Source organism: Henckelia pumila, chromosome 4 (genome assembly GCF_033568475.1).
Source record: "Henckelia pumila isolate YLH828 chromosome 4, ASM3356847v2, whole genome shotgun sequence".
In the NCBI taxonomy this organism is placed as follows: domain Eukaryota; kingdom Viridiplantae; phylum Streptophyta; class Magnoliopsida; order Lamiales; family Gesneriaceae; genus Henckelia; species Henckelia pumila.
In genome coordinates this window covers 145,409,722-145,436,316 of record NC_133123.1, presented here as the reverse complement: position 1 = coordinate 145,436,316, position 26,595 = coordinate 145,409,722, and the positions used below count along the sequence as shown (strand labels likewise).

The window sequence follows — 26,595 nt, the reverse complement described above, 5'->3', positions numbered from 1 at the left end:
ATATATATTGTTTTGATTAATTAATTAATTTATAAATGATACTAATTATACATATATATTAATTCTTCAAAAATACATATGCACGTACATTATACATTGATATTGTTTGATTATTATGAAGTGATAAAATGGGTTTGCAATTACAAATTAGCATTGACTGAAGTGAGAGTTACGTTAAAAAAAAATTAAATCAATTAATAATTAGTAATAAAATTTGCACCACGCTGGCTGCAGGGTCTATATATATTTAATTAATATTAGTTGAAAAAGAATGAATATGAATAGGTGTGGTTGAATTGAATAGAATTGAATAATGAGTGGCGAATTGTCGAGAGCGATAGAACTGGGGCTGAAGCTTTCGAAAAGAATCTACTACGGCAAGGAAGTATGCGTGTCAGCTCCGCCACGCACGGTGTCGATGATGATGGCGGAGCCGGAGACTAATTACCTCCCGACGGCGGTGATGTTGTACGCGGAGATTGAGGACCCTCGTGTGGTTGACAATCCCAACGTTCCCAGCTACCAACCCTACGTTCACGGCAGGTGCCAGCCGCCGGCGTTGATTCCGTTGCACATGCATGGGAATATATCGATGAAGATTGATTGCCATTTGGATACGGCGTTGGTTACAATTAGCGGCGCGTGGCGAGTGCATTGTGTTAACGCCAATTCAACATGTAACTGTCGGCTTGCCGTACCCATGGGTGATCTGCAGGTTATATATTTTTTCATCCCTTAATTGATCACTTCATGATATAGCTAAGGTAGCTAGCTAGCTAATTCATGACTTAATTATATATATATATATATATATATATATATATATGCAGGGGGGTTGTGTTGTAGGTGTAGAGGTCGAAAGTCCTCTAAAGTCATACCGCACCGAATTGGTTAGTAGCATAGAGGCAGCAGAACACAATAATAATAATAATAATAATAATAATATTACAGATGGAGTCCTGATAAAAGGCGGCCGGATATACACACTAAAAATACCCCAGGTATTAATTTTTGATAATATATATATATATACCCAATTTCATTTCATTTCTTTTCCGATCGTTATAACTTACGTTTACTAATTAATTTAGGTGGAGGGCGGAACCCAGCTATCCGTTCGAATCACTTGGTCTCAGAAATTGTTGTATCAAGATGGGACCTTTAGCCTTAATGTTCCATTCACTTTTCCTTCCTATGTTAATATTCCTGTGATGAAGAAGAAATTACTTTTATCTAAAAAGCTGGAAACTATTTTAGTCAATATTAATGTACATCCCGGCGTCCCAACTTGTCATGAAATCTCTTCTACTCATCCTCTCAAGGTATACCTACTTCCATCATCTCATGAATTAATTAATTATAGTCTCCTCATTTTTATTCTAATTTCAACTTCTCCCAGATAATAAGACACGAAACCGGCAACATAGCATTTTCGTGTGAGAGGGAAGTTTCCACGTGGTCGACGAATGACTTCAGTTTTTCATACCATGTAAGATACGATCGAGCCACATATATGCTTTTCTTTTGTATATATATATATGCTCTGTTTCCGGGTGTCTAAGACCTTAATTAATTTAATTACCCAACCAATCCATTTACTTATAATAATAATAATAATATCATTTTCAGGTAATTTCTTCAAGCGATATAGTATGTGGTGTACTGTTGCAATCTCCATCTCTTGATGATTATGATCAGAGAGAGATGTTTTGCTTGTATCTGTACCCAGGGCAACGGAAGGTAATTGGTAAAAGGTGTCCCTTGGGCTAGCTAGCTATCTCATAAAAAAAAAAACAAAAAAACAAAAAAAACAACAACATCATTTTCCCTTATATATATATAACTTGCAACTAATTTTACAGGTTTTCAGAAAAGAAGTTGTATTTGTAGTTGATACAAGTGCTAGCATGCGGGGAAGTCCGCTCGAGAATGTTAAAACAGCACTCTTAGCTGCTCTATCAAAACTTAACCCTTTAGATACTTTCAACATTATTGCTTTTAATGGAGATTCTTCATCATTTTCCACATCCATGGTATCGGCAACTAAGGAAGTGATTGAAAAAGCTTCTGATTGGATTGGGATGAATTTTATAGCAGCGGGAAGCACAAACATCTCGACTCCTCTGAATCAGGTTACATATATAAATTCAGTTAATCTGATTAAATTCGAAGCAGCAAAATTAATCATGCCGGAAATCGGATATTGATGAATCATGTTTTAATTAATTTTCTCATCATGCATGCATGTCAGGCAATCAATATGGTCTCCAAAACCAGTAGTACTGGTGTTCTTCCCATCATTTTCCTCATTACTGATGGATCCGTTGAAGATGAGAAAGATATTTGTGAAGCCATGAAATCTCATCTTTTGGAGGGAGGCTTGACAAGTCCACGAATTTGGACATTTGGCATAGGTGAGTTGTTAGTGATTTTATTAATCTGACTGCAGGTTACTGCATTACTATATATTGACATCAAGTCAGCATTCAGGTTCATATTGCAACCATTATTTCTTGCAAATGCTTGCACAAATTGGAAGGGGTTATTATGATGCTGCCTTTGATGTAGGTAATTATATTGGTTTCAACGTTCTATTCCATTACAAGCTTCGTTTCTTCATACCATATTTTAAGGAAATTCTGATATTTCACTTTACCCAGATTCTGTGAACGTGCTGTTGGAAAGGCTCATTAGTAATGCGTCAAAAGTTATACTTGCAGAAATAAGCTTTGATGCTTCCAAGGATCTCGATTCACTTGAGGTATATATGATGAATTTATAACAGTGTCATCATATGATCGATCATTACAAGTGAACAAATATTTGTTTGTTAACTGTTTCGTTTAACCAGAAATATATATATGATCACAATTTAAATCGCAGAGAACAAAATTGCATTAGATCATGTCCCTAGCTATTTTCAGTATATAAAATGCTTCCACACTTACTATACACTCTAATCTTATTATCTCGAATCATTGCTTTATACCCTTAATTGATTATACAGAATTTTGAGTAACATGTCTATCCAACTTACTTTTCGATCTCATTGCATGCAGTTTCATCCATTTCATATACCAGACCTGTCATCTGGATGTCCATTGTTTGTATCAGGAAGATATTGTGGAAACTTTCCCGACTTTGTTGAAGTTGGTGGGACCTTGGCTGATTCGAGTAGTTTTGTTATACAAACGAAAGTTCAACAAGCAAAAGATATACCTCTTGACAGGGTATATATGTCTTCAACTCATGATTGACAATAAATCACCTTCGTAAAAGTACTCATGAAACTGAAAAATATTTTATAACATGTATAGAACTTTAATTCCATTTTTGTATGGCTATATATGTACTTCTACCAGGCATTTGCGAGGAGACAAATTGATGCCCTTACATCACATGCATGGTTTACAGGAAGCAAACCCCAAGAGGAAAAGGTCTGTTCTAGTGTACGTTCTCAATCTAAAATTATGATATCTATTACCTATCTAAAAATATGAATAAAAGGACAAAGTTTTACAATTGTGAATTTACAACTTTGCCCTTTTATTCTACACAATTTTATGTAAAAGTTAATACAAATAAGGATATAAATGTAAAAGTTAATTATTAACTAGGACATAAAAGTAAATGAATAAACTTTTATATAAATAAATACAAAATACATGGCTTGTTAATTATTACACATTAACTAAATGCATTCATTAGTGAGTAATAGTATGTTGATTAGAATAAATGAATCAAAAAGATGTTACAATATAATGAGCCTAAAATAATTTTCCATAATTTCATGTTTTTGGTGGGATTTTTTTCATTTAATTAATTGATTAAATAAATAAAATAAAAGAAAATATTTTTGTAACGAAATCAGTTTTGAAAAGAGAAAAACAAAATGGGTGGGATTTGTTTTCATTTAATTAATTAATTAAATAACTAAAATAAAAGGAAATAATTTTGTAAAGAAATCAGTTTTGAAAAGAGAAAAACAAAAAAAGTAATTTGAAAAACAAAAACATATTATAATTAAAATTAAAAACGGATATATATTTATGAGTTTTATATATTTTTGTATAGAAATGAAGAGGTTATACAAATAACAAACTTAATAATTATATCAGTTTGATTACTCATTTTTTAATTGGCTAAAAATAAAAGGGCAAAGTTTTACAATTGTGAATTTACAACTTTGCCCTTTTATTCTACACAATTTTATGTAAAAGTTAATACAAATAAGGATATAAATGTAAAAGTTAATTATTAACTAGGACATAAAAGTAAATGAATAAACTTTTATATAAATAAATACAAAATACATGGCTTGTTAATTATTACACATTAACTAAATGCATTCATTAGTGAGTAATAGTGTGTTGATTAGAATAAATGAATCAAAAAGATGTTACAATATAATGAGCCTAAAATAATTTTCCATAATTTCATGTTTTTGGTGGGATTTTTTTTATTTAATTAATTGATTAAATAAATAAAATAAAAGGAAATATTTTTGTAACGAAATCAGTTTTGAAAAGAAAAAAACAAAATGGGTGAGATTTGTTTTTATTTAATTAATTAATTAAATAACTAAAATAAAAGGAAATAATTTTGTAAAGAAATCAGTTTTGAAAAGAGAAAAACAAAAAATTAAAAATTCTCATAGTAATTTGAAAAACATATTATAATTAAAATTAAAAACGGATATATATTTATGAGTTTTATATATTTTTGTATAGAAATGAAGAGGTTATACAAATAACAAACTTAATAATTATATCAGTTTGATTACTCATTTTTTTAATTGGCTAAAAATAAATATTTTTCACATCTATGAACAATGTAACGCGTATTTTTTCAACCAAAACAGTTAAAAGAAATATTATTGTAAATAATTTCAAAATATAAAAACAAAAAATTAAAACTTCCGATAGTAATGTTTTTAAAATAGAATTAAAAAATATTTTTTGAGACTTTGATATTTTTTTATAAATAGATATGAACACAAAATATTAAATAATAATTATACAAACTTAATAATTATATAAATCTAATATTACTCACTTTTTATTAGTTAAAATAAATATTTTTGAACTCATGAGCAATGTAAAATGTAATTTTCTACCAAAAGCAAAATGTTCAAATTGTGAATGAAATGACAAAATTTTCTAAGATAAAAATAAAAATTTAAAACTTCCGATAGTAATTTAAAAAAAATAAAATTAAAAAATATTTTTTGAGACCTTGATATTTTTGTATAGATAGATATGAAGAACAAAATGTTAAATAATAATTATACAAATTTAATAATTATATAAACCTGATGTTACTCACTATTATTGGTTAAAATATAAATTTTTGAATTCATGAACAATAAAAAGTGAGTAATATTAGATTATATAATTATTAAGTTTGTATAATTATTATTTCACATTTTGTGTTCATATCTATCTATACAAAAATATCAAGGTCTCAAAAAATATTTTTTAATTTTATTTTAAAAACATTACTATCGGAAGTTTTAATTTTTTTTTATATTTTTAAAAATTATTTACAATAATATTTCTTTTAACTGTTTTGGAATGTAATTTTCTACCAAAAGCAAAATGTTCAAATTGTGAATGAAATGACAAAATTTTCTAAGATAAAAACAAAAATATAAAACTTCCGATAGTAATTTTAAAAAAAAATAAAATTAAAAAATATTTTTTGAGACCTTGATATTTTTGTATAGATAGATATGAAGAACAAAATGTTAAATAATAATTATACAAATTTAATAATTATTTGCCTTTTTATTCATACTTTTAGATAGGTAATAGATATAAATCTGATGTTACTCACTTTTTATTGGTTAAAATATAAATTTTTGAATTCATGAACAATGAAAAATGTAATTATCTACCAAAAGCAAAATTTTCAAATTGTGAATGAAATGATAAAATTTTCTAAGATAAAAACAAAAAGCTAAAAACTTCCGATAGTAATTTAAAAAAAATAAAATTAAAAAAAAAATTTTGAGACCTTGATATTTTTGTATAGATAGATATGAAGAACAAAATGTTAAATAATAATTATACAAACTTAATAATTATATAAACCTGATATTACTCACTTTTTATTGGTTAAAATAAATATTTTTTAATTCATGAACAATGTAAAATGTAATTTTCTACCAAAAGCAAAATGTTCAAATTGTGAATGAAATGACAAAATTTTCAAATTGTGAAATACTTGCGCCATTTTTATTCTATACTATTTCGTACGGATTGAAAATTAGTTTGGGATATAAATGTAAAAAAGAGATATTAGTTGAGTTAATATATGTGGTTTATGTTTTTATGACTTTCTCATATACTATATTGATTTGATTAATAATTAAAAAATGAAAAATTAGTTATTTATCAATTGAAATTTAAATGAAGGCCAACATATGTAACCGAAAAGTTTCAATAGGGTGAAAATTGAAATCAGTAAAAATATTTTTTAATTTTACAAACTTAATAATTATATAAACCTAATATTACTCAATATACGATAATATTTTTTTGATTGTGTAAATGAAATGTTAGATCATTTATATTAGTAATTAATTAAAATATGAATTATATATACAATAATATTTTAAAATTATTAAATGCTAAAATTAATAAATAATGTTATATTTAAATAGTAATAACAATAACCATAAAACGGATTTAGAAGAAATGATATTTTAATAGTAAAAGCAATTATCAATGAAGACCAAATTTAGGATAACTATTTTTAGTTTTTTATTTAAATTAAAATGAATTGAATGATTAATGATTTTTATTGAACTCTCATAATTATAACATTAATTGAATATTTCAACCCTATATATAATTTACAATATTTTCTTCTCTCATAATTATCATTACTCGACATCTAATTCATATTTAGTTTGTGGCTGTCGTGGACGGTTTTCACTTGAAAAAATTGGCTTCCAATAATTTCTTGAAGGTGGGTCAAAGCCATAAATTATTTTAATCAAAATAAAATATTATGATATATATTAAGGAGATGTATTTTAATTTGAGGAAATAAATTCTAAATAAAATCATTATAACTCTAAGGAATATAACTCACCAATTATAAATAAATTATGTGTACTCACGTGCGACACTCACGTGCGTCGCATGTGCTTTTTACTAGTATATCTAAATGCATGTATAACTAATCTGAAACGACTTCTTATGGTATTGTACTCATGACCTTTAAATATTAACGAAAGCTCTTTAATGCATGTGGTTGTTATTGTCCGCTGCAAATCTTGATTAGTGCATCATGATAACATGCGTTTCCATGCATATATATCTATACAGGCAATATTATATTCTAGCCACATGCAATATTGACACCTCTCCTTACATGATTGGACTGAATGATTTTTGTGTTCATGTTTTTTGACTGGAATTACACTGTACTTGTAGGCTACGAAACTGAGCTTGCATAGCAGGGTTCCTTCCGAGTATACCAGAATTACTCTGATGGAGACTTACAGTACTGACAAGTTATCTGCTAAGTCAGACTCAAAACAAGAGGTATATATATATATGTAGAAAATACTTGTGTTAATTAGTTGGAGATTGGGTCTCCAGACGTTCCTCGAACTGATCATAGATCATGAAGCACTAACACGCTAGCTAGCACACATATTTATTACTTATATGTATTTATCAATTACATTTGATTATACAATCAGCTAGCTAGCTTCGTTTCCTCTGTACGTACGTGGTTGTCTGCCTCTTCATCAGTACATCAACACCTATGAAGTACAATAAGTACTGAAGGGATAAAATGTTCATACTATCCTTCCCTCTTGAGTTAATTACATGGGGGATTAAATTGCTTAATTATATTCCTTTTCTGCGATCGAAAGTTTAATATATATTTTTTTTTTTGAACCCAGAAGATTACACTTTTGCGAAGCCTTGGCATGGGCTTTGGTGATGTGGTGGCCACAGCTGAGAACCAACCTCCTGAAAGTGCTGAACCCAAGTTATACGAAACTCAAGAAATGATATTCAAGGTGGCTTCAAATTGTTGCGGGCGGGTACTGGATTGCTGCTGTTGCATGTGTTTCATTCAAGCCTGTAATCGACTCAACGACCAGTGTGCCATCGCTCTCACTCAGCTGTGCACCATTCTTGCATGCTTTGGCTGCATTGAAGTTTGTTTTGATCTCTGCCTTGGTGACTGAGACTAGTGGATCGAGTATCATGAGAGAATATAATCATGTTAAGGTAATTTAAAGGTTTTTTTTTTTTTTTTCCCTTCGGGTTTGAGTCAAAAGCGACCAATATGCATGCCAAATTAATTGTAAAATTTTATTTTGTAAACTACGGAGATGGATGAGTGTTCGGAAATAATTGTAGCTTTTCTCTCTTCCCATAAATTTTCTATTAACATGTGTATACTGCAGTCTGTTTGGTGTGATAAATAAGGTTACATATTATAAAAATCATATCTATATCTATATTTAATTAATTAATTATTATCTATCTATCTATTCAATCTATATCTATCTATTTATTTATTTTAAGCTTACTATTTTGACGTCTTAATTGTTCATTGTACATAAGGTTATTTATGTTCTTTTCTATGTTAGCTTAGAAGAGACATTAATAATAGAAAAATGTTAGATGTACACCTTGGTTTACACCCTTACTTAAAATTTTTCTAATTTTCCTCATTAATTGCAAAATACCCATGATAAGAAATAAATATCTAGTTGATCAAGGAAAGTTTTATAATTAATAAGGAAGGGTGTACACCAAGGTGTACATCTAGCATTACTCTAATAATATACTTAATTAATACTAGGTATCCCAAAGATCATTTTTCATGTTTTTCTCTTGGCTTCCAATTGTAAGATTTTTGTATAAAACAATATTTTGTTTAGTTATTTTTTTTATTTAATAATCATAATTCCTTTCCGTTCTATTTCTAATGTTAAATGTTAAAAAAAACTTAAGGTTGTGCTTGGATGAGGGTATTTGGATTTGAGAGAGTATTTCAAATTAATGGATTTGAAAATCATTGATTTGAATCCTCTTTTTTATTAAATCACTTGCTTGGATGAACATATGTAGTGACCCTTACCCGAATCACCTACTAAACAGAACTTAGGCATGCAATTAACTTAGTCAAAACAGTAATCAGAATTAAGCTGCGGAAACCATAAACATTATACAATCCCAAGGCAAGGAATCTGTAAATACCCAAAAATAATACAACCCAATCGAATAGTTGTATCAATCCAATAACAACAGAATAAAACCTAGGCGAAGCTCCAGCTGGCCAACCACTGCCTAGCCCCTCTTGGATCCACCCGCCTCATCCAATCGCAAACCTGCCCCATGGAATAGGGTGTCCAGAAACACAGAGTACGAGACATGAGCATAAAACGCTCAGTACGAGAGTATGAGTATACATGCATGCAAAGTGAACTCCCTATAACTCGAGGTCAAGGATCAGATAACAGAGACAGACCGGGCTATGTAGCATGCTGTGCCGTCGCTTCAGGAGGTGGCTCTCATACCATAATACCAGTGGATTTACCGGACCCAAAGCCATGAAAGTCCATCCACTAACAGGATAAGGTACAACCCTACTAATAGACATCTCGAAGGAGATAGCTCAGTATGCAAATGAATGCAGCATAAATCAATGACATATAAACCATGCAGTCACATAATACATGCATACTCAGTCAGGATATCTCGAACAGTACTTTCGTACCTCAAATCAATGCAAGCTCTACCAACTCTAGGTCCATGCCTATAGTCTGCTCTACACTGCCAAATGATACTACTATCATTATAGTGCTCTAAAAGCCTTAACTAAGCTATTGCATACTCTTAAATATTTATAGGAAGCAAAAGTTATACCTTCGTCCGTCGTTAGCCCTTTGATGTCGATGCCTCCAGAACTTGGGCACAACTCCGCTGCGACTATCGAACGCCTCGCCAACCCCCGGATCAAGCCTAGGAAGACTAGAACTACTACAAAAGGACTAGAATGGAAAGGAAAACTCGGAATTGGCAAATGAAAGTGAAGCATCGGCCTTCTATTTATAGACATCGATCGGAACCTCCGATCCTCGATCGAAACGTCCGATCCTGCCATCGGAGCTTTCGAACATCGTTATCTGCCACGTGTCAAAATATCACTGGTTGACTTCGGATAGGGGTGATCGGAGCTTCCGATCCTGCCACACGTCATGCCTGACGTAATACCATCGGAGCTTCCGTTCTCGATCGGAACGTCCGATCCTGCATCGGAGCTTCCGATCCGTCCGGTACCCAATCTATTCAATTAGAGTTGATTAATCCCTTAATCACTGATTTTGGTTACGGGCTACTACAACATAGAATTTCAAAGTGAATTTTAAATCCATTGATTTGAAATATCTTGTTTGGCTAAAAAATTTAAGAATTTCAAATCTTAGAAAAGCATACTATATTATTCTTTATATATTTTAAAATTAAAACAAGTATTATTATTCCAAAATAACCATGTTCAATTTAAAACAATATAAATTTAAACTCTATTTATTATAATATTAAACTTCAATTTCTTTTTCATCATACTAGTAACATACAAAAATATTTTTTGTGCAATAACTCTACAATAAAATCAAAATTTAGTAATATATATTAATCAAAAAAATTATATTAACACATATCCAATATTCAAAAAATATATTTTTAAATTAAATAATTATTATATTAACACAGTAACCATATGCAACTCAAAATAAAATGAAGTTCATGTCTTATTTATTTAAATAGGCAAGAACGAGTATATAAATAAACATTTAACAAAATATTAACATTTTTTTCACAAAACAAACATATAAAATAGATATAGCATTCATCCGCTAAAATATCAACCAAATTCTAGAATAGTCATGAGTCGTAACACCAAAACATCAACAAAAAAACATCTAATCTTTAACTTGTTAGTTTCTAAACAATTACAATAATCATGAGTTAATGAGAAAATGCACCCATTTTCTTTTCTCCTCATCCGAAAGTGCTTTTAACAATCTAAAATTTTCAACGTCACAATTCATCAATTTTTGGATCGCCTTAAATCCTTCGGTGTCTGTAAGTCCATTTATGCTAGAGACAACCTCGTGTATTTCAATACCGCTTGGTCTTTCTTCCTTCTTCTTGCTCGCCACGAAATCTTGAAAAGATTTTGCGATCATGCCAACAACCTCAACCAAATCATCTTTTTTCGCTTTCTTCCTTTTATTGGATGATGAATCCAATGAGTTTGAACGTCGTGATCGTTCATGTGTGGAGTTAACCTCATTTTCTTCATCCTCCTCCATCGCATTGGCCCCCTCATCATGTGTTTCAACTCCTAAACTGGTCGCTCTATCTCTTCCACATAAAAGCACAATATCATTCCAATTCTCTATTACTATATTTTGCATTCCTTTGGCATCTGGATGCGACTATTCATAAAAAGAATAAAATATTTATAAGTTATTTGCTAAAAAATTATTTGTATATTAATTGATATGAATAAGAAAACAATATGACACGATGCATACCTCAATATATCCATTCCAATAACTGTATTCATCCGATGTCACAACAATCAGTTTTCGCTCTTCGTCCCAAGAAAATCCACTTTGTTTTTGAACATCTGTAACAACACTCTAATATTTTTTCCAAGCCTTGAGTCTATTTTTTATATTCTCTTTAGTCAACTCAAGATGCATTTTAGAATTTAAATATGTCACCACCGCTTGCAAAGCTTGAGGTTTCCAAGTATATCCATTACATTTATTTCCTTGAGCCATTTGATCAATTAAAACTCTTGCCAAATGATTGTCCATATCTCTATTCCATGAGATATAGTTTCTTGATAATTCGGATTGTTTTTTATGATATCTACCTACCAATAAACAAGTATTTTATTTTAACACTAACATTTGTAACAGTCCATCAATTTGATATTTATTATATAAAATTGACATGTTATATTTGAAACCAATTGATTTGACAAACATAATCAAAGGTATACTTTAAAAAATCCAAATGCAAAATATTTATTACCTCTAGAATTTTCTCCTCTCGATGTCATCAACACGAATGGATGGTTGAGTTTCCATAGGAAAATCATCAAGCCCGTGAATAGTTGATAATCCTATTTTCATCTTGCTAGTTATGCAAGAAATATTTCTTCGTTATAACAAAATATAAACCAATAAAATGACATGCAAGTCCTTGAGGACCATCAAGAAGATTACAAGAATAGCCTAAACTACATCGATTAATTGTGTTAACTAGCAGGAATCAATACGAAACTAGCAAAATAATTGTTCAAGAATTCATTTTACCATGGTTATTGCACCAAACCAAACAACCATAAATATTTAATCTGGAAATCCTGAGCTCACGTTGCGTCATTCCAACTAAAAAAAATAACCAGCTGGAGCGAGGATATATAAAATATTGACCGGAAAAACCAGCAAAATCCAATAAATCTTACATTTTTAGACTTGTTAAACTCTTTTAGATCCAGAAAAAGTTCCAATATCAGGTGGTATAAATTGCTGTAATTTCACATTTTAAAGAAAAAGATGATGCATGTGGATTGAATTTACTTATGCTAGTTCTACCTGATTTTAAACAATCTGTAAAATGACAATACCAAATGCTGCAAATTGCAAAATACAGGCAGGAAAAAGGAGCGCCAGTGCCTTACTATCTACCCATTACTCATAATCAAACAATTTGGAATCAAGGGCCAGAAATTTATGTGGTAAATGGTAGCATTCAAGGGCAATCGAGCAAGAAAATTATCAGAAAACAAGAAATCGAAACTAAGACCCCTAGCTCACACACGCACCATAGCAACTACAAATAAATTCCTTAATTTACTGAATTCAGATACAAAAATCATAGCCAGTTATAATTATACAGAAAAATCCGCAAGAAGTGCGCAAAAAAAGAGAATGAAACCTGTTTTTCTTATTCTTTCAAATTTATGTGCAAAGTTTCATGCATCTTATAAAGGAAGAAGACAGCCAGGGAAAGGGGGCAGGGTGGAAAAATGAACTAGAACACTTGCTTCAAAGAAGAAACACCGAATAACATGCACACATTAAAAGGAACATATACATTAAGATAAAGCCAAAATTCAAACTCGAAATAAATAAAAATAAATAAAAATTGACCATATAGATATATATGCTCACAGATAAACCACATTCAGCAACATTATTCCTGTTTTGCAACATAAGGTAATCTTTTGTCCAAACAGACGCGAAGGACATACGCTATGGAAACTCTCGCTGGCATAAACAAGCTATTGAAACTCGAAATTCTCAACAGAAAATTTTTAGCATTTGCATAATTCAAAAAGTTGACTTCAATTGCCACAGAAAATGCATTGGCATGGTATTTGCTAACGCTGGCAAAAATGAGCTATTGAAACTTGAAATTCTCAACAGAAAATTTTCAGCATTTGGATAATTCTAACAAATTCGGCCTCAATTGCCCTTGAAAATGCATTGGCATGGTATTTGCTAGGCCTAAATTAAAATAACTCTTCAGAATACAATCAACAAAATTCCAGCTGAATTATTTCAAACAAATCAGCTGAACTAAGCTTGGGAAAACAGTTATCTATGACAAATATTATGAATGGAGGGTTTTGCTGCCCTTTATTTTCTACCACTAAAACTGAAAAAGCAATTATATTGTCCACCACATTTCTAAGTCATTCACCTTACTCACAATTTGCAGACACTAGGTTTTTGCGTAAATGTAATTGAATTCCTTTAAACATATAATTCACTTCAAGGATTAATGCTAGTGTCGAGAGCACGAGAACAGTACTTTAATTGGTTATTTCTTCATTTTCTATCTGATAATCCACCCGCAAGAATTGGCATTCACTAAGGCACAAACTCGTTCAAATGGTTGACAAATACCAAATATCTTCAAAACACAAATGTCAACCATGTTGAATTTAAACTTACCCGACTGTGTATAACTCGATATGAGTTCTAATATCAAACTTAAAAATCCAAATAAACCAAAGTTTCAAACAGATATAGACCACTTACACTCTTCCATAAAAAAACATAAAAAGCTCAAGAAACGTGATTAGGAAATAAAGAAAAACAACGAGGTGCAATGCACTCATAATCTACTGTATTGTAGAGAAAAATGGATTCTTGTTCGCGAACAAAAATAAAAACTTCCAAATAAAGGTACCTCTTCCACAGCTTTTTCACGAAGCCGCTCGGAAAACTTCAACGCCTTGATCTGAGACTGAGCTTCGCATAATTCCCTCTCCTTATTTGCAAACCACCGGTGGCCAGAACCTTCATTGGTGTCACGTTCCCCTTCTTTCCACTTGTCCAACGCTATTACATCGAAAGTTTCTTCTCACCTGCAGGCAAACACATAAACGATCACAAATTCCCAACCTAAAAAAAAACCCTAAATCGTATAATCCACAAATCTTGAATATTTGTTCAGGAAAGATAATAAACATCATCAACAGCTGAGGTGAGAGCGCCGTCCGAGAAGATTTCAAATGAACCGATACAAGAAAGGATTCAAAACCCCTAATTTTTAAGGCTTAAATCAATCGGCCAAATAAACAGATTTGAGATATCAAATCCATGGGCTAGCCAAGTGTATGTAGTGGATTTGGACTGTTGATTTGAAATCCAAATCAGCCCAAATCCACTAATCCAAGTAGGGCCTGAAAGTTTATTTTGAATACCTCTAGAATTTCATAGAGTTTGTAAAAGTCTAGATTGAATATCTCTTGACTTTTAAATTCCACAAGAAGTTCTTACAAATATTTAACAACTTATTTTTAAAATAATTCTGATAGCTTATAAGTAGAGGTGTCAAATGGACCAGCGGGGCGGGCCGACCCACAACCCGTCGTAACCCATCATTAGGCGGGGCAGGGCGGGCCGGCCCACCTTTTAGGCGGGTTGAAAAACCACCAACCCAATCCATCTATTTTAGGTGGTGGGGCGGGCCAACCCGATGGACTCACGTCACCACGTGTAAATTGGCGGATTTTTGCGGGCCAACTCGCAACCCACCATTAGGCAGGGAGGTGCGGGTCGGCCCATCTTTTAGGCGGATTGAAAAATTGCCAACCCAACCCACCAATTTTGTATGATGGGGCGGGCCAACCCGACAGGCCTAACCCATTTTGACACCTCTACTTATAAGTTCCTAAAATAGCTTATTAAAATATATGATCTTATAAGTTGTTTTTTAATAAGTCAAGTCAACCGCTCTCTTAATAAATAAATAAAATATTATTTTTTATAACAAAAATATTAGATTTTATTTTAGATATATAAAATTTATAAGTCTAATATAGATATATGTAAAACTATATCATAAAAGACAAATTCTATTTTAACAAAAAAATATCAAACATATCAACATCTTTAAGTTCTTAAACAAAAAATTTAACAACTTATTTTTAAAATAGTTTTGATAGCTTATAAACTTTTAAAACAGTTTATTAAAATATATGATCTTATAAGTTGTTTTTTAATAAGTCTAGTCAATTACTTTCTTAATAAATAAATAAAATATTATTTTTTTATAAAAAAAATATTAGATTTTACTTTAGATATATAAAATTTATATGTCTAATATATTTTTTTTGAAACATGTCTAATATAGATATACGTAACGTAAAACTATATCATGAAAGACAAATTCAATTTTTATATATATATATATATATATATATATATATATATTTAATCGACCCACCTCCAGCGTGCCCTCTAGATCTGGCCAAGGGTCGGGTCAAACTCAGACCCGACCCAGAACCGGCCCGTGGTCAATGAGCCGGTTAACCGGGTCAACGGGTTTGACCCGGAACCGTGATCGGACCGACCACTGGCCAGTCCGGTCACTGTTTTTCTTTATGAAACCCGCCGATTCGACGGTTCTGACCCGGGTTCGAATCGGCGGGCTGGCCCGTGTCAACCCGACGGGATCAATAGATCATTTAACCTTAGAATATGATTGAACCCAATACCAACTGGTATTGAGACATCACTCTTGCCACTAGGCCAATAGATCATTTGACATTAAAATATGATTGAAAATAATTAAATGTAATAAATTTTTTATACAAGATGTTTACATTGAAATGTAATAGATTTTTTATTGATATAGATATAGTTTTTAATATAAGATGTTGAAAGTTGAAATAAAATATATTTTTTATTGAATAATTTTAAAAAATTTTATTGAAATATATATTATTTTTAATATAAGAAATGTAGTATATTTTTTATTTAATAAATATAATATATTTTTTTTATTGATATAGATATAATTTTTAATATAAAATATTGAAAGTTGAAATGTCATATATTTTTTATTGAATAAATATAATATTAGAAGATGTTAAAAGTTTAAATGTATATATTTTGATTTAATAAATTTATATATTTTTTATTGAGATAATAAATATTTGATAGAATTTTTAAAAGTTTAATTGTAAAAGTTTTTTTTAAAAAAATTAATTTTGTTTTAAAAAAACAAGTGTTGACCCGGACCGAAATCGCTGGTTCACCAACTCGGACCGGAACCGACCAAGTGCGGACCAGTTAAGGGTTGGTAAAATACCAACCCGGAGCTGACGGTTCCGACCCGGAAACAGACCGGAACCGGCCCGTGGCCAGGTTTAGTGCCCTCTAGTCTAGTCTAGTCTAGTCTAGTTAATAAAATGGAGGGTATCATTGAGCATCAATTGCATAATAAAAATTCCATTATTATGGAGAACTAATTACACGCTCTTTGGGGATAAGCCATGACATTCTTATAGATTTTAGGGTTTCTCAGATCTGATCTTCTTCAACCAAAAGTCACCAAAACCTTTCCCGTTTTCTCCAATTTTCTTGAAGTAGGGTTTTTTAAAGTTTACAAAGATCACGCTTGTTTCGGCGATTTGTTTCCTCTTCTTCTGGGGTGGAGGGCAATTAAAGAAGGCAAATCTGAGCTGCCAATGCAAATTGTTTCGTTGAAATTGTTCGATTTTTCGGTTAATTTTTGGAGGATACCGAAAAAGTTGAAATCTTGTTTCGAAGCCATCGATGTCTTGGGCAGGCCCGGAAGATATTTACCTCTCCACTTCTCTAGCCAGCTATCTGGACAGTAAGTTTTCTTCTTCCGAGTATTAGGTGTCAACTTTTTATGATGGGAATTGGAAGTGGTAAATATGCGCTTCTGGGTTTTTAATCCTTTTTAAAGATAAACTCTTGAAGTCCAAGGTGTAGCATATTATTTTGACAAGTTAATTTTGTTTTGTTTTTGCCTGTTTTGATGAGTTCTGGTCGTGATTGGTTTTGAGATATAGTTGAGGCCTGTGTGTAAAAATTGGCTTTTTACATTTTATTTTCGTTGATTCTTGAGATAATTGTGTCACTGTATCTCGCAGTGCCGCGATGCTATTTTTCTGTGATCTGATGATAAGGTTATTGCTTTGATGAATGTCAAAGGAAATTATGTTTTTCTATGATATGATGATAAGGTTATTCTGGAACGTAAATACCAGAGGTTTTCAATTATTATAATAAATAATGTATGTTGTTGGGGAATGATGTGACTATGCATTAATATTTAATCATTGTTAGACAGCATAGAATTCAAAGATTTCACTGTTAGACATTATAGAATTCAAAGATAGGTGTCTCATTGCTTACATAGTGGTTGGATATATTTTTCACTCCTTAAATTTAGACATTAATTTGAATTTCTAGCCAGAAAGCTGTGCTTATGAATCTTGAAACCTAGCAGTTTTATTGTCATTCAGTTCATAGTTCATTACTTCATTACTTCATTATGGGATAGGATCTGTTTAAACACTCTTGCAAGCTTATTCTTGACTCCTGAATTGAAATGCTTGCCTCTTTCCAGAGAAACTTCTTGTTTTACTTCGAGATGGGAGGAAACTATTAGGGATTCTTCGTTCCTTTGATCAATTTGGTATTGATTTCGAATTCTCTTTGCTTTTTTGTTTTCCATTATACTCCAATATCTCTCTCTAACTAATTTTAATATCGTATATGTAGCTAATGCGGTTTTGGAGGGCGCATGTGAGCGTGTTATTGTTGGCGATCTGTATTGTGATATTCCATTAGGTCTATATGTGATCCGTGGAGAAAATGTTGTCTTAATTGGGGAGCTGGTATGTGATGTTGTAATATTCTGAAATTTACTTCATATCATTTTGGTTTTTTCGTCACTGACATAAGGTGGGATATGACTTGTCAGGACCTGGACAAAGAGGAACTCCCTTCACACATGACTTGTGTTTCACCTGCAGAGATAAGAAGGGTAAGCAAACACACTCATGGTGTTTATCGTTGAACCGTGTTGTTTTGTGAGACATGCCAGTAGTTTTTAGTTTGCAGCTTTCTTGTCGCCATATTTCGAAAAGGTGGGAACTTGAAGTGGATTTTAATCAGAATAATGGTTCTCTTTTGCATCACCTCTTATTTCCCACTTCGGTGGTGGTGGGGTGAGATGTCTCCTTCAGAAGGAGATTAAGGTTTCGAAGGGAAATATTTGTGCTTTGACCAATTGACCTCACGTATCTTTTTTTTCTCATCTTTAATTGTGCACTTCTGAGGTGCTATTGTAATTGCTCAAGTCCTTTTCCTCTGTTGGACCAGGCACAGAAAGCAGAAAGGGAGTCTTCAGAACTTAAGGGGACTATGAAACAAAGGATGGATTTTCTTGATATGGATTGAGGTACAAGGCTTCTTCCATTCCATGTCATGACGTCTGCAAATATTATCGTGGATGCTCACCGCAGCCTGGGAAAGATCAGTCAGGATGGAGGATCATTTTTCTTGTGTTTTATTTTATCAGAAGTCAACGTTGTGTGTAGCATGGATTTAGAAAATTCAGTTCTACGAAATTGATACGACTATGGAAGACATTTAGCTTGATAACTTGTGAGGGATGGGGATGGAGATGGGGATGGGGTTGGGGTGGGTGTTCTTCCATGGGGTGTTCTTCCATGGTATTTTGTGTTTGGAAGGACTTGGGATTGTGTTTGAATGGAGTGTGGCATCTCTTCCTATATATCTACTTGCTGATTTTTCAATTGTTCATGTGTATAATTCCAAATAAATGAATGATTTGCAATTCAAAATTAATAGCATAATAAAAAATATATTATTTTATTAAATAGTAATGGCTGTATAAATATCGACGTTGGCGATTACTTTTAATAATAACTTGTAAAATTACCGAAATTTTATTACGAATTATATCGATTATGTTATTATTATATTCAAAATGGGCATGACTATTTTTAGACATATTTTAACAAATCAAGATAAATAGTGGTGGCAAGAAAATATTATATATAATATATATTATTATTATTATGGTGTTTCGGTATATACTAAAATATTTCAAATTTCATATCATTATCGTTTCCAAAAATTTAGTATAAATTCTGTATTTTTCGATCCGATAACCTTGATATATCGAACATCCGATATTATTTTCTATCCTAAAGATAAATATATAATTTTCAAATCAGTAATCAAATGTTTTTTTCTTTTACATTTTATTTTCAAATTTCATATCGTTATCGTGTCCAAAATTTAGTATAAATTCTGTATTTTTCGGTCCGATAAACCTTGATATATCGAAAATCCGATATTATTTTCTATCCTAAAGATAAATATATAATTTTCAAATCATTAATCAAATGTTTTTTTTCTTTTACATTTTATATATTGTTAAAAAAATCATCTAATTCTAATTCTAATTCTAATTCTAATTCTAATTCTAATTCTAATTCTAATATATATATATATATATATAATATAAAGCCATAAAAATATGAAAGCCAAGATTTAACCAGAGTCGAGACTCGAGACACTTGACCACACTCAAGAGTGAGTCGCTAGTCTGAATTCCCATTCCCCCCTTCACCGGAGATCTCTTTCCTCGGTGTCCGCAGATCCACAGAAAGTCAATTGCGATGCGGCGGCCGAAATCTTTCATCTCCATTCTACCCTTAGAGGCGGCTTTGCTGCTGCTGCTGCTTCTGCTTCGTACCCTGCGCATTGAAGCGTCGGTGCATTGGTACACCGGGGAGATATTCGTCGCCAAAGGCAATGCGTTCGTTGTTCACGGTGGGAGTGAGGGGATTTACTCTTCTGCTCTTGAATTTAATGAATCCTCACCTGGCTTCTCTTTCATTCGGTGTGTATTGCTTCAGATTGTGCTTGAACTCTTTTCTCTTTCTTTTTTTTTTTTTTGCCTCTTTTGCAAAAAAGAAGCTGAATTTCGCTTATTTTCTTTTATTGTTGCGGTGTTGCATGCATCGAGGAGTCAACGGTGAGGGTGTCTGGCATTTGATCTTGCGCTTGGGAAATCAGTGTTGTTATTCTGAGATCTTTTTAGAAACTTGACTTTGAAATAACCAAGCTCCTCGTTATTTGAACATATGATGAGATCGAGCGATAATGATAATTATAATCTTCAGAATGGACGATTTAGTTAGTTTACCTTTTGTTCCATGAATTTGAAAATTTTGAATCATTTTTAGCACTTAGTCTGTGTTGTAACTGGAACTCATGACATCAATTTTATTCTAAATCAGCTTTGAAAACATTGTGTTCCGGAGGCCTTTGGAGCTTTCCAATTTCAGTTCAGGATCAGTCCATACAATTGTATTTGAGGTGGATGATAGGGAAACAATTGGGGGTTCTGCCTATGGAGGTCAAAGAGCTGTGTGCTGCACAGCAGATCTTGCAAAACTCGGAGTCTGTACAGAAGGCCAAATCATTCACCGGCCGTCTACAAATAATCCAGGTTGGCCTCAGGTGTTTGGTGCATCATTTGATGTCGATAAGACAGAGACTTCTCTGCAGCCAAGATCCATTCAGATCACAAAAACTGGAATGTATAACCTGTACTTTATTCATTGTGATCCTAGACTCAAAGAGGTTGTTGTTGATGGGAAAACTGTGTGGAAAAATCCTACTGGTTACCTACCTGGTAGAATGGCTCCTCTTATGGATTTCTATGGGTTCATGTCTCTTGCTTTTGTGGTGCTTGGTGTCTTTTGGTTTTTACAGTATGCCAGATTCTGGAGAGAAGTTCTTCCATTGCAAAACTGTATCACACTTGTGATTACATTGGGAATGTTCGAGATGGCATTCTGGTATTTTGATTATATAGAGTTCAACGAAACGGGAGTCAGGCCTACTGGGATAACTGTCTGGGCAGTGACCTTTGGAACTGTGAAACGTACCATATCACGATTGATCATCCTCATTGTTTCTATGGGTTACGGCGTTGTCAGACCAACCTTAGGAGGTTTGACTTCAAAAGTTCTTTTGCTTGGAGGAACTTTCTTCGTGGCATCGGAAGTTCTCGAATTGATTGAAAACGTTGGGGCTGTGAGTGATCATTCAGGAAAGGCTATGCTGTTTTTTATCCTTCCCGTGGCAATTTTGGATGCTTTTTTCATTCTTTGGGTATTTACCTCTCTCTCGTCGACTCTGAATAAGCTTCAGGTACTGGGATGTAGGTGGCTTTATATATTGTATTCTGTTTTGCATAATTGATGCATCTTATTGTCTGGCCCTGTCTTGCTCTTTAGCTTTATTGGTAGTTCATCTTTATACGTTCCAATGTTCAATTTTTTTAGCTCTATCCTCATCCCATCCCCTCCTTTCCTGTAGTAACTTCAATGTTTAGACAATCATATTTGAATAGAGCTGGGTTGTATACTAATATTGACCTTCTTGTTCTGTTTGTTGCTTAATGTTACAGGCTAGGAGGATGACTACCAAATTAGATGTTTATAGAAAGTTTACCAATGCATTAGCAGTTGCGGTTATCGTGTCTGTTGGTTGGATATGCTATGAGGTATTGTTGGTACTATACTTTTCAAATGCCGATTCTTTCACACCACGAGGCTGGGAATTTGACTTGATAATTTATCTGAATCCAAATTCTCTCTTCACCTTTTTCTTTGGAGATACATCACTAAAAATTTTAATATAATATTGAGAGAAAAAACCAATGCCTGAACATTTACAATTGTATGTTGCATGTAAAATTGACTAACTTTACCATGTTATGGCATGCTTAAGCGTTGGAATTTTGCAGCTTTATTTCAAGTCAAATGATATATACAATGAGCGGTGGCAGAATGCATGGATCATTCCTGCTTTTTGGCAAGTCTTGTCTTTTTCCCTGTTGTGCGTCATCTGTGCTCTATGGGCGCCATCTCAGACTTCAATGAGGTATGTTTTTTGTTTTGTTTTATCCATCGGTGATTGAATCTATTATGAAGCATTTATAACTTTTGCATTCTTGTAGCCATAATTTGTGGAATGTATCCTAATGCCCAAACAGTCATGGTACCTGCCCCGTGCTTCCACTGTGCTATTTTAAGCATTTTAGGTATCTACAGGGCTAAAAACTGAAACAAAAATATTGGTTCCTTTGTTACAAATTGAATTGAATTAAGTGTGAACCCCAGTCAAGTATGTTTTGAAATTTTCAACTTTAGTTTGTAAATATCAGAATCGGAACGTATAGTAATCGTTGTCATCCTTCTCCAACCTACATCTCCTTAAGAGGGCAGCATAAGAAACATCAAGTATTGTCATGGGAGAGAACCAATTTTTTTGGTTTATTTTCTTGGTAGATATGCTTACTCTTCTGAGGATGCGGATGAAGAATTTGACAAAGACAACACTTTGATGCTAATAAAGCCATCTTCTCTGACCACGAAGGATGTGAGGAGTTCCGAACCAAAGTCCATCGAGACTGGCGATGGTTTATCGCACGGTGATCTGGAAGAGAAGACCGAGTGAGTAAGAATTACAAAGTGAAACGTACTTGAATCTGTGTGTTGCTGCCAATGCTGTGAGGAGGGTGGAAGACAGAGTAAGAATTACGAAGTGGCTCAATTTTCACCCATTTGTTTTTCTTTGAATCCAATACCTTTACTCACTATCACAATACGTCTCTGGTGTATGCATAACCCTGTGGTCGGTCAAGTGTTGTATTATTTTATTTGCTTCTTTCTCATTTTATTTTATTTTAGAACTCTAAAAATTTAAACGCTCTATCAATTGCCATATGGTTGGATGTTTTTCATTTTGTTCTAGGATTGTTTTGAATGTATTTCTCCGCCGTAATTTGAGAAAAATAAATTCAATGTTTATGTAAAAACAAAGGTACTTTGAGTTGATATTTTTCGACACCTTTTCCACATGTATAGCGTATACAAATTTTCCTTTACAATTTGTTTTCTCACCTATCATTTTAATTTCTCAAACTAATAATTTTTGTTTTAAAATTTAAAAGAAATTAATTCAATTTTTCATTTTTTTATTAAAACATGTATCGTGCTACGATTAGCCAATATTTAGTATTTATTTGTATATTTAAAAATAATTAGGAACGAATACATGCGATGCACGTCAGATAATATCTAATATCGTTTAGATAAAAATACATCTCGATCACCATAAATCATATATATATATATATTTGTTGTAAGGGTTATCTTGATTTAAAAAATTATAAAGATTATTTCATACATTTAATTCATAAACAAAAATAATTTTTATTTTTTTAACTTTTCCATTAATTTATCTTTTTAGGAAAAAAGTTGAAATAAGTCAAACTAATCAAATTGTACTGCAAATAAATATTCGATTACAAATAAAAGTATCTCGTCCGAAAGCAAATCAATATATTGTCACTCACACTCCATCCCCACAATTTTATCATGACAAATTTGAACGTGTTAGTGAAAATCATTTGGGCATACCCACATTCCGTTGAGTTGCACTTATAGTTATAGTTATAGTTATAATAATAATAATGTACTGTTTATTAATAACCATGATTTAGTTAATAGGTAATATTCAATATTAACAGTTTTGTCATTTAAAAATGAGGTTAAAAGTTATATATATATCAGCCACGGGGCACACACGTTGCGTGTGTAACGTAATACACTAATATAATTTTTTTTTTTTTTGTTGTTCAATGAAGTCAATGTAATAAATTGAGTAATTAAATTATTATCTTTGATAAAAAAAAAATGCAACACATTCGTTCATGTAAGACATATATCAATCTTATAACATTAGAAAATCTTAAATTAGAGTAATTGTCAAAAGTAATTTCAAAACATGAGACAATTTAATCATGAAATTTTAATACTATGGATTATGAACTGTCAATATAACCAATTGACTAATAAAAGTAAGGAAAAATGACATATATCACCCTTGGGAAATCTCGAGTTTGCTGATAACTCCCTATGAAAGTTTTTTGAGCTAGTAGCCCCCTGTGATTCTAGATATGTAGCATACACACCCCTTCTTGCTAAAAATGACGAAAATGCCCTTTGAATTTTATGAAATCTTTAATTTATCACTTTTTATTAAAGATTTAAAGGAAAACACCAATGCATTAACTTATATTTTCAATTAAGTTTATTTATACAATCACTATAATTAATTTAAATATTAAATTGTATTTAAAAAATAATTAAACTTATTACATAATTTAATGTAATAATAAAATTTACTATTAAAAAATATTTCGTGTATAACAAATATTAATAAAAAATAATTATATATAATTTTCATAGTTGTTTAACTAAAATTTTATTATTTTATTCAATTAAATATTAAATATAGAATTATAAAACAAAATTAATTTAACTATTTATTTAAGTAGGGGTATTTTCGTCATTTTTTAACTGAAAAGGACGTGTATGTTACAGATCTAGAATCACAGGGGGTTATTAGCTTAAAAAAAATTCATAGGGGTTTATCAGCAAACCCGAAATTTCACAAGGATGATGTATTCAATTTTCCCTAAAAGTAATAATCTTGTATGAAAAAACAGGACATAAAAGTGTACAAAACCTGCAAATAAAGTAGAAATAATAAAAGTGTAGAAAAATACAGGACATGAAAATGCACAAAACCTGTAAATAAAGGAGAAACAATAAAATTAGAAACTAAAATTTTACATGAAGTTGTAAAAGAGATTCAGCAAAAATTATAGAATGAAGATAAATTGAACTAAAAACCAATTATTGTAAAACAAAATTGATGCAGCTAAAGTTTATATTTTTACCAATTTCCCTATCTGCAGATAAAAGGTAGAAACTAAAATTTTACATGAAATTATGAAAGAGAAATAGAAAAAAACCATAGAGGATCAACATAAGAGAATAAATAAAAAAATGTAAATAAAAATTTGATAACTAAAATAGTTAATTACAGGTTGGAGATATACAAAGTTACAAATGTCAAAGAAAACAATACCAATAGATGAGGCAGGAGCCCCCTGCCCGTGAGTCCACGTTTCTACTTCTTGAATACTCCATGGAATATTAAAGAAAAAAAGCAAGAAAAAGTAATAGAAATCTAATTACGAAGGAAACCGATTGCAGCAAACATGAGGAGAACAAAAAAAATCAATAAAGCCTTTAATCCTCCATGAACGCTGAAAAAGAGAGTGAAGCAACACAGTCGACCAATAATTTGCAACACGATTGCCGGAAGCAACCAACTGCAGTGAAACTGTGTAGGGAAAAAACATTCAATAACTGTTAAAACATATATATTTGATAAGAGGTAAAACAACAAACATATCTATGCACTAAATTAACAGATTAATTGAGTTTGCACTATTTTTGGGATAAGAGCTAAATCTGGAAATATTCAGAAACAAATAGACGGTTGAGAAGAAGATACCGGAGGAAGTGTTTTTGAAAACTGGGATCCAGAAAAAGAAGAAACGTGGGATGCAGTTAGGGGAGTGGGCCGTGGTTTTGAATTCAAATTTGGAGCCGTGAGTTTTCAATTCCAAAGTTTAAATTGTAAGTGATTATAAGGATAGTGGAAAATTAATTGAAGAGCAAAAAAGGAAAGAAAATTGGTGTTTTCAAATCAAATAAAGAAAACAGTTTTTATAGTGGTCTCAAATATTATAATACAGTAGAAATAGTAGAGATATAGAATGAGCAAATAAGACAACAAAGAAAGATATTTTTCTTTAAGATGACAACAAAGGAATTATAAAGAAGCGAACAAAGTTACATTTATTCACGGAAAAGAACAACTCAAATTTTTTCTATATGAAAATAAAAATTTCCATTTGGTGAAATAATCAGCTAAATTTTAGCATATTTAATGTTTGTGTTTAAATAGAGCTGCATAAGCAAATATATAGGCACTAAAATAAAATGGGACCCTAAAAAACTTAATGCACAAAAAAAAATAAATGCAATAAAACTAAATAAATTATCAGACTAATATATAATTTGGAAGAGCTCAAAATGACTATCAAAAGAAATCCTTGGAACTAATATAATCTCATAATTTTGAAAAAAATGATAATTATATTCTATAGATTAGTCAAACCTTAAAAAAAAGATGAAGAAGAAGAAATGAAAACAAACACGAATGATAACTTAAACTAATTAAACCAAGAAAACCAACATAGCATCATTCATCCAATGGTCTACATTTCAACACATATG

At 31.6% G+C, this 26,595-nt stretch overlaps 3 protein-coding genes and 1 long non-coding RNA gene across 9 annotated transcripts; 3 read left to right on the top strand and 1 right to left on the bottom strand.

Moving 5' to 3' along the window:
- Nucleotides 1–268: 268 nt before the first annotated feature.
- LOC140865994 (uncharacterized) lies at nucleotides 269–8,426 on the top strand. Of its 4 annotated transcripts, none has more exons than XM_073270849.1 (13): nucleotides 269–715; nucleotides 831–1,001; nucleotides 1,092–1,322; nucleotides 1,400–1,489; nucleotides 1,630–1,740; nucleotides 1,863–2,132; nucleotides 2,252–2,414; nucleotides 2,491–2,568; nucleotides 2,661–2,761; nucleotides 3,060–3,230; nucleotides 3,363–3,437; nucleotides 7,443–7,553; nucleotides 7,925–8,426. In XM_073270849.1, the coding sequence occupies exons 1-13, from the start codon at nucleotides 314–316 to the stop codon at nucleotides 8,210–8,212; spliced, it is 2,262 nt and encodes a 753-aa protein (XP_073126950.1). In that variant the 5' UTR covers nucleotides 269–313; the 3' UTR covers nucleotides 8,213–8,426. The 4 variants fall into 4 exon arrangements, with proteins under 4 accessions (XP_073126950.1, XP_073126949.1, XP_073126948.1 ...); XM_073270848.1 differs by having other exon boundaries at nucleotides 7,922–8,426; XM_073270847.1 differs by having other exon boundaries at nucleotides 3,363–3,449.
- A 2,442-nt stretch (nucleotides 8,427–10,868) lies between these two features.
- Nucleotides 10,869–14,666, bottom strand: LOC140865285 (uncharacterized). 3 transcript variants are annotated; one of them, XR_012144537.1, is made up of 3 exons: nucleotides 14,537–14,666; nucleotides 11,579–14,433; nucleotides 10,869–11,479 (listed from the first exon to the last, which is right to left on the bottom strand). It is a non-coding gene; the product is annotated as an uncharacterized lncRNA (long non-coding RNA). The 3 variants fall into 3 exon arrangements; XR_012144536.1 differs by having other exon boundaries at nucleotides 11,579–12,191; nucleotides 14,256–14,616; XR_012144535.1 differs by having other exon boundaries at nucleotides 11,579–14,616.
- A 2,137-nt stretch (nucleotides 14,667–16,803) lies between these two features.
- On the top strand, nucleotides 16,804–19,008 carry LOC140865401 (sm-like protein LSM1B). The gene is made up of 5 exons (XM_073270039.1): nucleotides 16,804–17,192; nucleotides 17,955–18,023; nucleotides 18,110–18,225; nucleotides 18,312–18,374; nucleotides 18,713–19,008. The coding sequence occupies exons 1-5, from the start codon at nucleotides 17,132–17,134 to the stop codon at nucleotides 18,788–18,790; spliced, it is 387 nt and encodes a 128-aa protein (XP_073126140.1). The 5' UTR covers nucleotides 16,804–17,131; the 3' UTR covers nucleotides 18,791–19,008.
- Nucleotides 19,009–19,916: 908 nt separating this feature from the next.
- Nucleotides 19,917–23,180, top strand: LOC140864782 (uncharacterized). The gene is made up of 5 exons (XM_073269138.1): nucleotides 19,917–20,264; nucleotides 20,665–21,583; nucleotides 21,843–21,938; nucleotides 22,182–22,318; nucleotides 22,726–23,180. The coding sequence occupies exons 1-5, from the start codon at nucleotides 20,041–20,043 to the stop codon at nucleotides 22,892–22,894; spliced, it is 1,545 nt and encodes a 514-aa protein (XP_073125239.1). The 5' UTR covers nucleotides 19,917–20,040; the 3' UTR covers nucleotides 22,895–23,180.
- Nucleotides 23,181–26,595: the final 3,415 nt, after the last annotated feature.